Below are 14,170 nucleotides of genomic sequence, written 5' to 3'. Positions count from 1 at the left end.
CAAGGGTCTGACAATACTAGTTAATATCCCCTAAAACACATTAAAATCAATACAGTTAAAAAATGTTTAACTTTTTCTCATCTAAAATTATTTCACACTCTTTATAGAATACTTGTTTTAATTTGGGCATCCACCCTACTTACCAGAAGTCTAGTCTCACTCAGGTGTTAGAAAACATTCCACTTGGCACATTTTTAGTAAAACTTCATCCTTTTTGTTTAACTACAAAGGTTTTTTAGATAGGGGGACCACTCAATCTATATTAACACTTCGATCTAGGCATCTTCTTAATTTTTCTTTTTAATGAAAAATCTCCAATGGTTTTCTTACATCTGCACAATCTCATCTGGCACTTAGAATTATAAATCTTTTTATTCGAGGTATTTGGAAACTAAACCACCATAAATGAAAAAAGAGGAAGTTACACGGCAAAAGATGGCTTGTAATTTCAGCTGTTTAAAAAAACTGTCTTGTGAAGGAGATCTGATTTTAAGAACTAAACAAACTTCCATTAGGGAAACTAGTAACTCTCCATTTTAGCCTTAAGGCAAAAATGATTGACCTGTTATTTCTCCAAAAATAGCCAGCACACAAGCTTCCTTCCACCTTTAGTAAAATAGCTTTTAAGTAATGAATTTTTTCCTTTTTATCATGAAAAATTTCAAACGTACATACAAAAGTAGAGAGAATAGTAAAATAAATCCTTATCAAGACCGACCTTATCTATATCCCACCTCTCTCCTACCATCAACACATAAGTATTAAATTATGTTGAAGCAAAACAGGAATATTTTTATAAGAAAAATCCCAGTTTTTGAAAGAGAGTAAAATGATAGCGAGGCAACGCATTCAGGGTCTGAAATACCCACTCTGCTTATTTTACGGAGGCAGGCTATGCCACCGTTTTCTTTATTCCTTTATTCGATTAACACTAAACGGCATCCAGTGTCTGACTACTTGGTTACTCTGTCAAATGCCCTAATCTCACTTCTGCTCCTCTGTAAGAACAGTTCATTATATTCCAGCTATGTTTAAAAACATTTGAGTTAAAAAAAAAAAAAAAGATACAACTAGGCATAATTAAATTATATTTAAACAAAAATGAAAGCGTGAAGAGAACAGGCTACCGAATGAGAATGTTAAAATTCTTATAACAAAACAAAGAACGAGTAAAAAAGTTGGTCTTTCTTCCCATTTCTATATGTTTTTTTAATGCTTGGAGTAAAAAACCCACACACATTTTGACATTTCCCAGTTTGGAATGCATATAGTCTCAATTATAAATCAATGATGTAAAATGACTGATAATTTTCAAAAATCATCCATCTGGAATTGAGTATTTGATTATATAGAGTTATGCATAAATTAAACAGGATACTCATAAAAAATAAACTTCCCTAAGGTATCTTCCTCATTATTTGTCTAAAATTATAAAGAATATGAGTGTTTGCACTGGATGATTTTTTGGGGGCGGGGTGTGTGTGTGTTTGTGTGTGTGTGTGTGAGACTTGCTATTCTGGGAGTGTATAATGAATCCTAAGGACATTCGTACTACTTTTAAAGAGCTAAATATATTACACTTTTGCATCTTCCCCAATCCCCAGCATGTAAATAAAAATAAATATCTTCCTAGTGAATCCATCCAAGAATGCCAAAGTTTGAAGCACTTCTAGAGTGGAAGGTTGCTAAAAATAAAATTTTCTAAAATCCTGCTTTTCAAAATGTAACAGTTTTCACACTTAATGGATACACTAACCTTTGGGTTTTGGTGGCACGGGACCTACAAATCCAATATTGTCATAAAAGTTATGAATAGCGCTGGGATTAAAATGTGGTCCTGAAATATATAAAAAGTAAATATATCAATGTTTATAGCTAAAAAATATTTGTTTTTTAAAAAAGCAAATATTTTATTTCTAAAAAATAATTACAGAAATGCTTTTCATTTATTTTACACCTCTATTCTCAGATTTCAAAACAGCTGAGTAGGCATAATATAGTACTCATAACAGAGGTCTTAGTGGTAAATTGGGGAAGAAGTCATATACTAGTAAGACTAATATAATTAGAACCAGACCCCTGTTCTATGAAACAAATTAAAATAACTAAAAATTTTAGGATTTAAAATATAATTTTAAATGACCAAATGTAGACTTAAGCAACTAAATAGCTTGGCCCAAAGTAAGTATCAAAACCTTGCACTGATGTAATATAGAGGGTTCAGATTTTAAACAAAAGGAACAAGTTCAGGACTATAGTTTCTAGATCAGCCCAACTTTTTCTCTCCAAAGTTAAATTATTGTATTTTTTCTATGCTTATTTCAAGATAAACAGTCCACTGACGTTTTAAAATAAAATAAAATAAATTATCTTTCAATTTAATGGATTCTGGCACATACTCAAAAGTATAAGAACTTTTTTGTTGGCTTCCTTCCCTTTCCTGTCTTTTCCATTTTATATAGCTCTATTATTTCCTTAACTTCAGAATTAGGTTTAAGTTATAAAATTTCCTTTTAATTGTCTATGGAACTGAATTAAATTGTAAACATTTTTTTTTACCACAATAAGCAATGATTGCTTGTCAATAACAGCTCAAGTATAATAAACTAAAGTTGTTCTAATAATTTTATAAACCACTTTTTATTCCTGTCTCTATTTTGTCAATTAAGATAATGTCATTAGGGTGTATATACCTTTTAAATTATGTTTTTAAAAGTATAATAATTGAAAAGTAAAGGAAAAAAGGGAAATACGAAAAAGGTGTATGAGTACATATATTTTAATCTTAATAAATATTATTGTAACACATTCTACTAATACATAATTGCAATACTTTCTACAATACATGGGAGATACTAATGCTTGTCTTCCCTTAACACATGTTTAAAAAGCAGATTTGAAGGATATAAAATGTATCAAATTACTCCTCAACCAAAACCATACTTTTTTGGGGGTGGTGGTGGTGGAGGAAGACAGAAAACCCCAATAGTTCTTTAGCACTATATGGCTCCAAAGCCAAATCTGAGACGGTAAGATTATGATTGATAAATCTGTTTTTTGCCACAGGAAAAGAGTTGGTAAATTTATACAATGAATTTCAGCTGAGTACGCACTGAACTTTACCTCGGGCTTGAAAAAGATCAATTTCTTTGGTTAAGCAGTCAATGTCAATCTGGAGTTGTCTATTACAACTTCTCAACTGCTGCATTTCTTCGAGCTGAAAGATAATTCCACGTGAGAAGGATCTACATTGAATTCTCGTGTCATTAGTTAAAAAAGAGTAGAGTTTGGCAGGGGAAGGTAAGAACAGAAAAACAAGTATGAATTAAGAACTTTTCTAGAGAACTAGATCAAGCTTTTATACTTACGACATACTGCCTATTCTCATGTTCAAGCACAGAGGTCACAACAGTTAGAGAAAGACTTACTGAAGGTATCTGGGATATGGAATTCGATCTTTTCAGGCGCCTTCGAGTTAGATTATTTTCCATTTCATTGACCTCAGATTTTAGTTTATCCAGCTTTTTCTTTTGAACCTCAAGTTCTCTTTGAAGTCGTTCCATTCGGGCCTTCTGGTGTACCAACAGAGCTGTAATACATATTAGTGAATATGAGGACCCATACCTTTAAGCAGCCTCGGGAAAACAAAACAATGAATAGTATTTCTGTGACAAGAATTTACAAAGAATCTCAAAAATACATTAAAACAAAAGATTGTGAGTTTAGTTTTTAGTTTTTTGATTTTTTTTTAAGCCTACAGCACCCGGTATTCCTAGATGGTCTCCCATCCAAGTACTAACCAGACCTGACCCTGCTTAGCTTCCAAGATCAGATGAGATCGGGCTTGTTCAGGGTGGCATGGCTGTAGACAAGATTGTGAGTTTTAATATTTAAAATTTCTAAAATTTAACTTGAAAATTATTTTAATTGTTTAGGTAGACAAATGTCACTCACTTTAACTTTTTATTTTTTAGGGTTTAGATAAACCCACTTAATGCCAAAGACAGCATTTCTAGCCCATTACTTCTCTAAAGGCTCTAGTCTAGTCAATTAACTTACTACTATTTAATTCATATCTGATCTTCTGAAAGGATAAGCCCTTTTACTTCAAAAAGTCTAGCATGTTTGGACCATGCATAAATTATTCTAATAGGAACATTTTATAGCTATTTTATAGAAGGGAATGTGGGTTAGGTTAAATCCATTTTGTTGTATGCGACAAATAAAACATTGATTTTAATCCAAGTGAATATTCAAATTGCAGAGTAAAAACTATATACCATTTAGAGAAATTACACACATATATTCCGATTACATTTTGTAAAAATACTTTTCAAAGATTTTTTCAAGAAAGAAAATAAGCAATCAATTTTGTAATATGAATGATGAACTTGCCTGTAAAACCTAGTAAGGCATAAAAATTGACAAACATTCTTGTGATCCATCCCTGGATAAGATGAGCCGTTTTTTAAGATACTGGACTGAAAGTTAAGAGACCTCAATCTACTTCTATATTCAACCTGGTAGTGTATTCTAGAACCATAATTAGGGTGTAGGATTATGGATGCTGTTCGGTTCAAATACTTCAGAATTAACTTTAAAAAGATTTTTCTTCCCCCCAAAACTTGACACTAATAATCCACAGATTTTTTCCCTCTGTAATTTTCCATATTTATTGGAAGAAACATATACAAGGGTATCATGTTTCAAGTTTTAAAAACGATGGCGAATTCTCATAAACACTAAAATCCTGGTACCCTCTCTGCTAATTTTATATTCTAAGAATATAGGGAGGTATTTCTGGAGGTATGCATGTTCCTGGCTGAAAACCCGCTATGCCTCTGCACATCTATAATTTAGCTTATTCTATTTGACTTGTGGAGTTTTATCCCTTTATTACTAAAATATAAGAATTCTGCATTAGGGTTTACTTATTCTCCTAAAAGAGAAGCACATGGGCTTTTATTTTTTGAGTGGAATAATAAGAGAAAAAAAGGTGGAGGCAGGAAGTGGGAACGAAGGGCAAGTTAAAGTAAAACCAGGAGTAATATACTTCCCTTCATTTCTAAATTCCAATCATCTACCATTATGTCTCAAATGGCATTAATTAGAAACTTGTTTAAATTATTTTATTTAAAAGCAATATTTCTTAAAACTAATGCTAGAAATTTTCTCCCAGAAAGTTTTTTTTTTTTTGCTAAATATGTAAAAAAATTTAAACACATTTTGTTAGTGGTTCCAATGACTAAATGATGGTTCATGTTTATGCTGAAATTAGAAAACAAGATATAAATTTGTGATATTGTTCAATATTATATGTGAAGAGAAACTGAAATCCACTTTATACCACACTTAAATAATCATAATTTATATCATAAGGGCAGAGAGTGAGTTCAAGGTGAGATTACTACAACGATTAGTCCCAGGCTGGTGATTTCCTTTGGGAGCCTAGCAAAAGCAAATGCAAACTGCTCTGGTGACCAATTTCCACTACCAGGGAGCTACTACTATGGAATCCATAAAGGAAAAATCCTCAATGAAGAGAAGTTCTCAAAAGAAAAGTATGACCAAACAAGAAAATGATCTACCATGAGAATCAATGGACTGAAAGGATTTTCCCCCAACCCCCTGACCCATTTAAAGATTACATAACAGTCTGAAAGAAGCTATGGAAAAGTCTGTTTTCAGATGATTATAGTGATTAAAAAACCCAAGAATATAATAATAATAATAAAAAAGACACTGTGACTAACAAAAGAGGCAGATTTGGAAAAGTACCATAAACCACCTCTTAAAATGAAAAATAGTTATTGGAATGAAAAAGCCAAATAGATAAACAGTAGATCAGATATGGTCAAAGACACAGTTAGTGACTTGGAAGATAGATCTAAGATTATTACTCAGTACACACAGAGATTAAGTGATAGAAAACATGAAAGGGGGGGAAAAAATCACATAAATCTAAAAAAAAGAGTTCCAGAAAAATATGACAGAATGAATGGAAGAAGGGAAAAATTGGAAGAGATACTATTGAAAACATTTCCAAAATTGAAGAACTAATAGATTCCAGAAGATGGGGGAATAATCTGTTCACCTAAATTATCAAAAAAGGATGAATAAAGACATATCCAGATGAAGTCTGGGGGAATTTACCAACCACAGACTGCTGCTGAAAGAACTACTCAAAGAAATTAATACAAAAGGGATAAGATGAATAAATCTGAAAAAGGAAAAAGACCATGGTAGTGCGTGAGGAGGCACAGACTGTTTAAAACAAAGGAAAACTAAAATATTAGAAAAGAATAACAAGAAATTGGACATATGAAGAGCAGAGGGGAAGCATTCTGAGGTTTTGAATGTATTTAGGAAGAATACTTCCAACTGTTGCTAAACCAAATATATATGTTAAAGATTTAGGGATCACTAGTAGAGAATGCTAAATAGGATGCAGTTTCCAAATTAAAAGACTGAATAAATGGAAAATCAATAAAATTTGATTAAAACTTAGATGGCAGTAAAGGAAGAAAAAAAGGGACAAAACTGGAAAACAAACAAAAAAATGACAGGAATAATTACAAATACATCGGTAATCACAATAACTATAATCTAATTAAATGTATCTGTTAAGATACAATAGATCAGCAGACTGGATTTTAAAAATTCAGCTATATGCTATATATGAGAAACACACTTAAAATATAATTCACTAATCCATTCTTAATACACCTAGAGCCTATTACATGTTGAACACTGTTGTAGGCACTTGAGAAATGAATTAACAAAACAGGCAAAACATCTCTTCCCTGCTAGAGCTTATATTGTAGAGGTGAGGCTCTAAATAAGGAGTCGGCAAACTATGGCCCATTAGCCAAATGTGACCCGCCACCTGTTTAGTGAATAAAGCTATATTGGAATACAGCCGTACTCACTGTTTATTGTCTATAGCTGTTTTTGTGTTACGGCAGCAGAGCTGAATAGTTGTGACAGAAACTGCATGGCTTGCAAAATTCTACATAATTTATTATCTGTCTGGCCCTCTATCAGGTCATGTGGAGACTTGTTGACCATATCAAGGATTCTGAGTAAATGGGAACCTATCACAGCACAGGAAGAGTCAAAGAAAAAGGATAAAAGCGAAATAATATATTTTGCACTTCAGGCACCACTCTAAGAGACACAGTGTAAGAGTAGCCAATTGCTGGAGATCCTTGGAGACTTTGATGCACTAAAGGCAATGACAAAACCCAAACCCAGCCCCACTCCCAACTAAATCTACTCAATCTCTCAGACTAATGATCTGATAGAAAAAGAAAAGATGTGTTCTTGTTTATGGGTGTAAATACAATTTACCTCAGTGTCTTCTGTTTTTTTTTTTTATTTTGTACACAATATCTGGCATTCAATAAAAAAATTATGAAACACAAAGAAAAACAAAAGAAAAATCTAACTTATAATCAAAAGAGAAGAGAATCAAGAGAACCATATTCAAAGGTGATCCAGATGCTGGAACTGACAGGAAATTTAAAAAAATATTTCTTAATGTTTCTCTCAAAACAGGAAAGTGTAAACCACGGAGCTGACAGCTTCACAGATGGCCAATAGTAGTGGGAGATAACTTTTAGCAACAGGCAAAAATCTGATTCAAAAAAGACTTAGGAGAAATGAAGGAGCCACCGATGCTGATGGTATGGTGGTGTTGTAGGAATGTTTTGAAGTTAAAGAGTAAATTCTTAAAACTTTTTTAAACAAAAAATATTACATCCTTGGGGATTCACAAAGAAAGGCGTTTTTGCACTGGTTAAAGATGCGGCTTGCCTTTGGGAGTAAAGGCAAGACATCTCCTATGATTACAGGGAAGCCCTAAAGCAAAACACTGTGGATCCACTGTCTTAGACTTTATTTAAGAGGTATTTCTTTCTCATGAAAACAAAATCTTAGTTTTATAATGACTATATTACTTAGAAATGACAAACCTAATTTGTAGACTATTCAGGATGTTATATGCCTGTTAATTATAAACAAGCTAAAAAAATACTCTGAATATAGTAGAAAAGGACTATGATCTCTATTTTTTAGGAATTATTTCTTCTACAAAATTTTTATGTGTCTGGTTCACTTTTGTGGTTTGGGATTCTTAGATAGGAATGTGAGAATAATGAATTTTACAAAGTAAATAGTGTCAAGGTAAGAATTACTATGAAAATTCAGCTAAAACTAAACTCTTTGTGTGCAGTTCTAACCTTCACTGTACAAAATATTACAAATACACATCCATTAAGAAACATTATTAGACTCATAATGAAAAATAATAATTACAGTGTTTATTTATAAAGATACTTTTGCTCTGAGCAGCCTCCACTAAATGAAAAAGGGTTAGGTACTGACTGGGAAGAAAGAAACATGACAGTTATTTTTCCAGGGTCTTAAATATGGGGGGACAGCATAGAGAGTAAGTCGGGAACGGGCTTACAAAAATGAGGGCTGCACTTGTGGGGTGAGGCTAGAAAATCCCACTTCTGTTATGAGGAATGACTGTGAACAGGGATGTAAGGAATCCCTTGAACTGGTTTTTTGGGTTTGTTTCTTTCTTTTGGCATACGAAGAAACTGTTATAAACAAAATCATACCAACCACACATACAGATGAATTAAGCTCATGCACAGCTAGTAATATGTACTTTACAGAGGAGAGGTGATTTGTTACAGACTCCAGTGGGTAAGCTGAAGGAGAAATTCTCTCCATTTCTGTTATTTACACATAGACTAATATGTACTTAAAAAGCCAGGCTAAGAAGAATCACTTATATTAGCCAGAACTTTTGTTTAAAGACAGTTGACGAAGCATTGTATTTCTATATATTCTTCTGCCTCCTAAAACCCCATGGAAATGACAGAGGACTATCACTGGTACAGTCCAACAGTGATACAACAGGAAGAAGACAATTAATGGACAAGATATTTCAGCAAGTTTCTGAAGACTGAGAACAGAGAAATGGCACAGACTAATGGAGGGCGAGGAAAGCTAGTCTCATAGACAAGGAGGGCACTGAGGACAAAGAAGCAGAACTTGCCCTGCAGAAACCTGAAGAGACTTTTGAGATTGCAGGAGCCAGAAGTGAGGAATGGGTAAGAAAACAGGGGCTTAATGGGAGGTCTGTGGAAGTCACCCTCTCCCCATCCTTTAGCAGAAACTGTATGTTTATTCATAAGGCTCTCCCCACACACATTTCTTAAGCTGGTCCCCATATACATAAAATACTAGGTGGTGATGGTGGAGTGTTCTCTTGTAGCAGCTGGCTCCGATTTATCACAAATTGATGTCAGCCAAGTGACAAATCTCACTTTCTTACATAGGGCTTTCGGTTAGCCTTCACAATCCTTCACTCTTAAATATGAATTAATAGTCAAGGATCACAACTGACGAACATCTGACATGAGAAGATCAAGATCAACAAACAGAAAGACTAAACCCAGATTAAGTAAAGATAATTTAGGAGACATCCAAGAACTTAAATTCTAATAAACACCATTAACAGGTTTGAGATAATAATGCACCCATAAAGCAACAATCTGCTATGAAAAAGGAACCAGAGAACTAGCTCTTAGAAATTAAAAAGCATCACTGCTGAAACAGAAATTCCATGTGAGCTGAAACAAAAATTAATTGTAGAATGGAAAGACAAGGCAGTGAAATATACTGAGGACATGACAATGCGAAATAAATAAAAAGTTGGCCCAGGATACTAAAGAGCTGAAGAAGAGAAGTTCTAGAAAGAGGCTACGGAGAAACTGGGACTCAGAGTGGGATTTCCATGACTAAAGGGAAACACTAGCCTTTAAATTGAAGAGGTGGAACAAGGATATTAAAAAAAAAAAAAAAAAGTCTTACACCTAGACACATCGTTGTGACTTTATTTAGAAGCAATGTACATAATGTATACAGAACATATATATGTATACAAATACGTACACCTTGATAAAATGAAAATAAGGTCCATTATATTCATGTAGTTAAATCATAAGGTCTGCTTAAAGACTGTGCTGCTGTTTCATTTGTGACAATGCACTGAACAACTATTTCAAGAACATACATATTATTACTTTGTATTTAAAAATCATTATCAAGCTAAGAGAGGTTCCTTTCATTTCACACTTGGAAAAATTCAGCACTTTAGATTTTTCATTATCAAATATATCTCTCAATTAAATTTCAAGCTCCCTGGGTAAACACTGAATTCAGTTTTGTACCGCCTGCACCTGGTATCTAGCATTCAACCTTGAAAATTATAGGCACTTGATAAATATCTATTACATAATGACAAAGTCTCTCCTTCAATGTCCAGTTTTAATATTTTGTACTTAGTAAAATTTAATGTTTTGAAATATGGCAAGACTTTTCGGTTGCTGACTTTGCAGGAAGGTTGCTTTTTTTATATGCTAGATCTAACAAAGAAATAATATATTTAATATCTCTATCATATACTGACTTCTTTCTAAATTTGCCTATCTACTTTGTCTTCTTAAATAGACAAAAAAGGAGAAATAACAGGCAGAAAAATTTTAGTACCTTTTAAATCTTTTCAGTCAAAATTAAAATTTAATGCATAAAGATAATTTAATCATGCAACTCCCTCTTGTGGTTGTTAAAATAATTATTAGTTCATTTAAAAAGTGGGACTCTTAAAAATAATTATTAGTCTTCACTAACTTTTGTCAGCTTCCAATGAACAAGGAAGACAATTTGTTACTCAACTTTACTTATAATTACAAAATCACACCTGAAGTTCCAGTCGGTGTAAGTTTTACTAATTTCAGGCATTCTATAGTGTAAATATTTTTCTCCAGAAGTCAGAGTAGGGAATGTGCATACTGAAAAAAATACCTTTGCCACGGGAAAATGTACTAGGTATTCATAAAGACAAAGATCTGAGGTTTACTAAAAAAAAAAAAATTGCCATTAGAAACATAATAGGTACTTATGTAAGTTTTTGTCTGTCATAACAATTTTATTTGCCTAAGTCAGGTGTGTACCTAAATCACTGTATCTAAAAGGTACAATGCCAGTTTCTAAAATTAATCAAGATTTTTCTAGACTGTAACTGTTGACATCAGGGATAACTGTTTTATATACCATTGTATAACTATAGTCACTAATTTGGTGATTGAGTCACAAAAGATTTAGAGGTGGCAATTACTCTTTACTGATGTTTCATCTATCTTGCCATTTTAAGGTCAGTTTGAAACCAGATCTTGCAACAGTGCTAGAACTGGGCTTGTAATTTGGACAACAAATAAAACAAGAAAACTGAGAAATGATGCTTAAACTCTGTAACTACCTTTAAAAAATTTAAATTGTTCACACATTACTATTAATGACAGATGAGTATGGGGCCTCTGCTTGATAATACTTTGTTGGCATTTATTTGTATATAATTAAGGTGCTGTGTGCTATCTTATAGCATTAAGGTATAAACATTGTCTAAAACTTTTGTTTTTAAAGAAGAAAACTGAGGCCTAGAGACATCAAAGGAGTCTCAAAGAAATACAACTGGATGCACAATTACAGGAACTGGGGATGTTTACAGCTTAGAACGGTTTAAACTTTAAGAGGAAATATGATAGCTATTTTCAAGTTTTTGAAAGGATGTCACATGAAGAGAAATGAAGCCAGTTCAGTATGGGTTTCAAGGCGTATCACTACAATTAAAGCAAAGATGCACACAAAATCTGTTCTTTTTCCCATATCTTGGAATATAGAACTTTAAGTAAGACATAAACAAAACCCAGAAGCCATAAGGAAAAAAGATTGATATGTTTAAATATATAAAAGTAAAAAAAAAATTATAAAACAAAAAATATTTATTGGCCAAATTAAAAAAAAAATATCAGAAATGTTGCCAAAAATGTTCCTCATTTATAAAATTGGGGAAAAAAGAAATATTCTACCAGTCTATATATATTCTGGTAGAAAAATCTCTTTAGAGAGTCTCAAAGTTAAAACTGGCAACATGTACTGTGGTAGCCATTGATGTTCTTCACCAAATATTTCTGGCCCTTTGCCTTCCAGGGACAGCAGAACCCCCTTATCTGCAGTTTGTTTTCCATGGTTTCAGTTACCCTTGGCCAACTGTGGCCCAAAAATACTGAACGGAAAATTCAGGAGTGAACAATTCATGCATTTTGAACTGCCCGCCATTCTGAGCGTGTGACGAAGCCTTGCGCTGACCCACCGAGACGCACGCGGGCCATCCCTTCGTCCAGCATCGCCACTCGGCAGGCGCTCCCTGCCCTTCGGTCCCGGAGTGGCCCTCTCGGTTATCAGAGCAATTGTCCCGGTATCACAGTGCTTACGGTCAAGTAACCTGCATTTTACTTATAAATGGGTCCCAGAGCACAAGAGTGGCGATGCCGGCAATTTGGATATCCCAAAGAGAAGCTGTAAAATGCTTCCTTGTAGCGAAAAGTGAAATTTCTCAATAAGAAAAGTTGTATGCTGAGGTTGCTAAGATCCAATGGTAAGAATGAATCCTCTATCTACGAAATTGTGAAGACGAAGAAATTCGTGCAAGTTTTTCTGTCACATTTCGAACTGCAAAAGTTATGGCCACATGTATGATAAGTGCTTAGTTAAGATGGAAAAGGCACTGAATTTATGGGTAGAAACATGAACCGAAAATGTGTTACAATTAATGGCACTGTAATGTGCCAGAAAGCACTGAGCCTATACAAAGACTTGAGCAAGGGATCCCTTGAAAAGGGTGACACCAAGCCATTTACTACAAGTAAGAGGTGGTTAAATTCACGAATAGGGTTGGGCTGAAAAATATAAAAATTATGGTGGGGGGAGGAAGAAAGGAAGAGGGAGAAGAAGAGAGGGAGACCATATTCACATAACTTTTATTATAGTATATATTGTTGTAATTATTAATTATATTATTGTTAATCTTTTACTGTGCCTAATTTATTAATTGAACTTTATCACAGATATGTACATATAGAAAAAAACAACTGTACATACAAGGTTCGATACTATCCATGGTTTCAGGCATTCATGGGGTGTCTTGGAACCTATCCCCCACAGATAAGGGAGAACTACTCTATATGGCAGAACTGAGCCTCTCCATTCTGTCTGAATTAGGTGTGGCTAAGTGACTTGTTTTAGCTAAAGAGCAACAAGTGCTGGGGCAGAAGCGTAAGGAGGCAGTGCTGATCTGCTGTACTTCCTTTGTCTTGCCTCAACAATCACGGAAACATAAGAGACCAAGCTTTCCTCAACCTGGGTCCCTGAGTGAGGATGATATAGAACAGAGCCCACCGCTAATCTACAAGGGCAAGTGAGCTAGAAATAAACCTTTGTTGTTGTAAAGACAGTTTGTCACTGCAGCATAACCAAGCCTAAATGATACATCAATCAAAATTAAAAATACACGTATCCTGTGACACAGCAGTTCCACTCCTAGTTATCTCTTCTGCCAACATACTTGGACATGGGCACGAGTATGTATATACACAATTTTTACTGCAGCATAAATAAAAGCAAGACTCTCAGGTCTATCAATGAAGGATAGGTTAGAAATTACAGTACAAAATACTATGCAGCCATTTTTAAAAAAAGATCTACGCTTGCTGACCTAGAATACTCGATGAGCTAAAGATGGAAAAAAATGATAAGGACAGAGAGCAAAATACTATGCTCCATTTGTATAAAAAGAGATATAAACATACACACATATATGCTTGATATACAATTTCAATTTCTAGAACACAAAATGAACAGTTCATAAATATCTACTGGTTGTCTCTGGTGAGGGAAACTGTTCCTATATATCCTTTTGTTCTGTTTTTATTTTTTTTTAAACCAAGTATACATAGGAAAATATTTGTGTGTAATACAATTTAAAAGTGACAATTCTAAAATTTATATGAAATAGCAAGAGACCCCAAATATCCAAAATAATCTTAAAAAAAAAAAACCCAAAATGACTTACATGTCCCAATTTCAAAACTTACTACAAAGCGACAATAATCAAAACGATATATGTAGTACTGGCACATAGACCGATGAAAAAGAATTGAGAGTCAGGAAATAAACCATGTGCTTATGGTCAACTGATTTTCTACAAGGGTGCCAAGACCATTCAATGCGGAAAGAAAAAGTCTTTTCAACAAAT

The 14,170-nt window shown here is 33.7% G+C and overlaps 1 protein-coding gene and 1 pseudogene across 8 annotated transcripts in view; both read right to left on the bottom strand.

Annotated features, from left to right (window-relative positions):
* Positions 1 to 14,170, bottom strand: part of TAB2 (TGF-beta activated kinase 1 (MAP3K7) binding protein 2) — a 73,085-nt gene that overhangs the window by 3,469 nt on the left and 55,446 nt on the right. For 5 of the 8 annotated variants that reach the window (XM_016160142.2, XM_016160143.2, XM_016160141.2 and 2 more), the window contains 3 exons: positions 3,429 to 3,589; positions 3,124 to 3,217; positions 1,757 to 1,837 (listed from right to left, as the gene is read on the bottom strand). In XM_016160142.2, coding sequence (XP_016015628.1) covers positions 1,757 to 1,837; positions 3,124 to 3,217; positions 3,429 to 3,589 — 336 coding nt within the window. The remainder of the gene's footprint in view (positions 1 to 1,756; positions 1,838 to 3,123; positions 3,218 to 3,428; positions 3,590 to 14,170) is intronic. The other 3 variants (XM_016160145.2, XM_036222545.1, XM_036222540.1) reach the window with 2 other exon arrangements.
* On the bottom strand, positions 3,752 to 3,870 carry LOC118605543 (annotated as a pseudogene).

Source organism: Rousettus aegyptiacus, unplaced genomic scaffold (genome assembly GCF_014176215.1).
Source record: "Rousettus aegyptiacus isolate mRouAeg1 unplaced genomic scaffold, mRouAeg1.p scaffold_m13_p_1, whole genome shotgun sequence".
In the NCBI taxonomy this organism is placed as follows: domain Eukaryota; kingdom Metazoa; phylum Chordata; class Mammalia; order Chiroptera; family Pteropodidae; genus Rousettus; species Rousettus aegyptiacus.
Note: the sequence above shows the minus strand (reverse complement) of the source record. Positions and strands in the feature narration are given on the sequence as shown.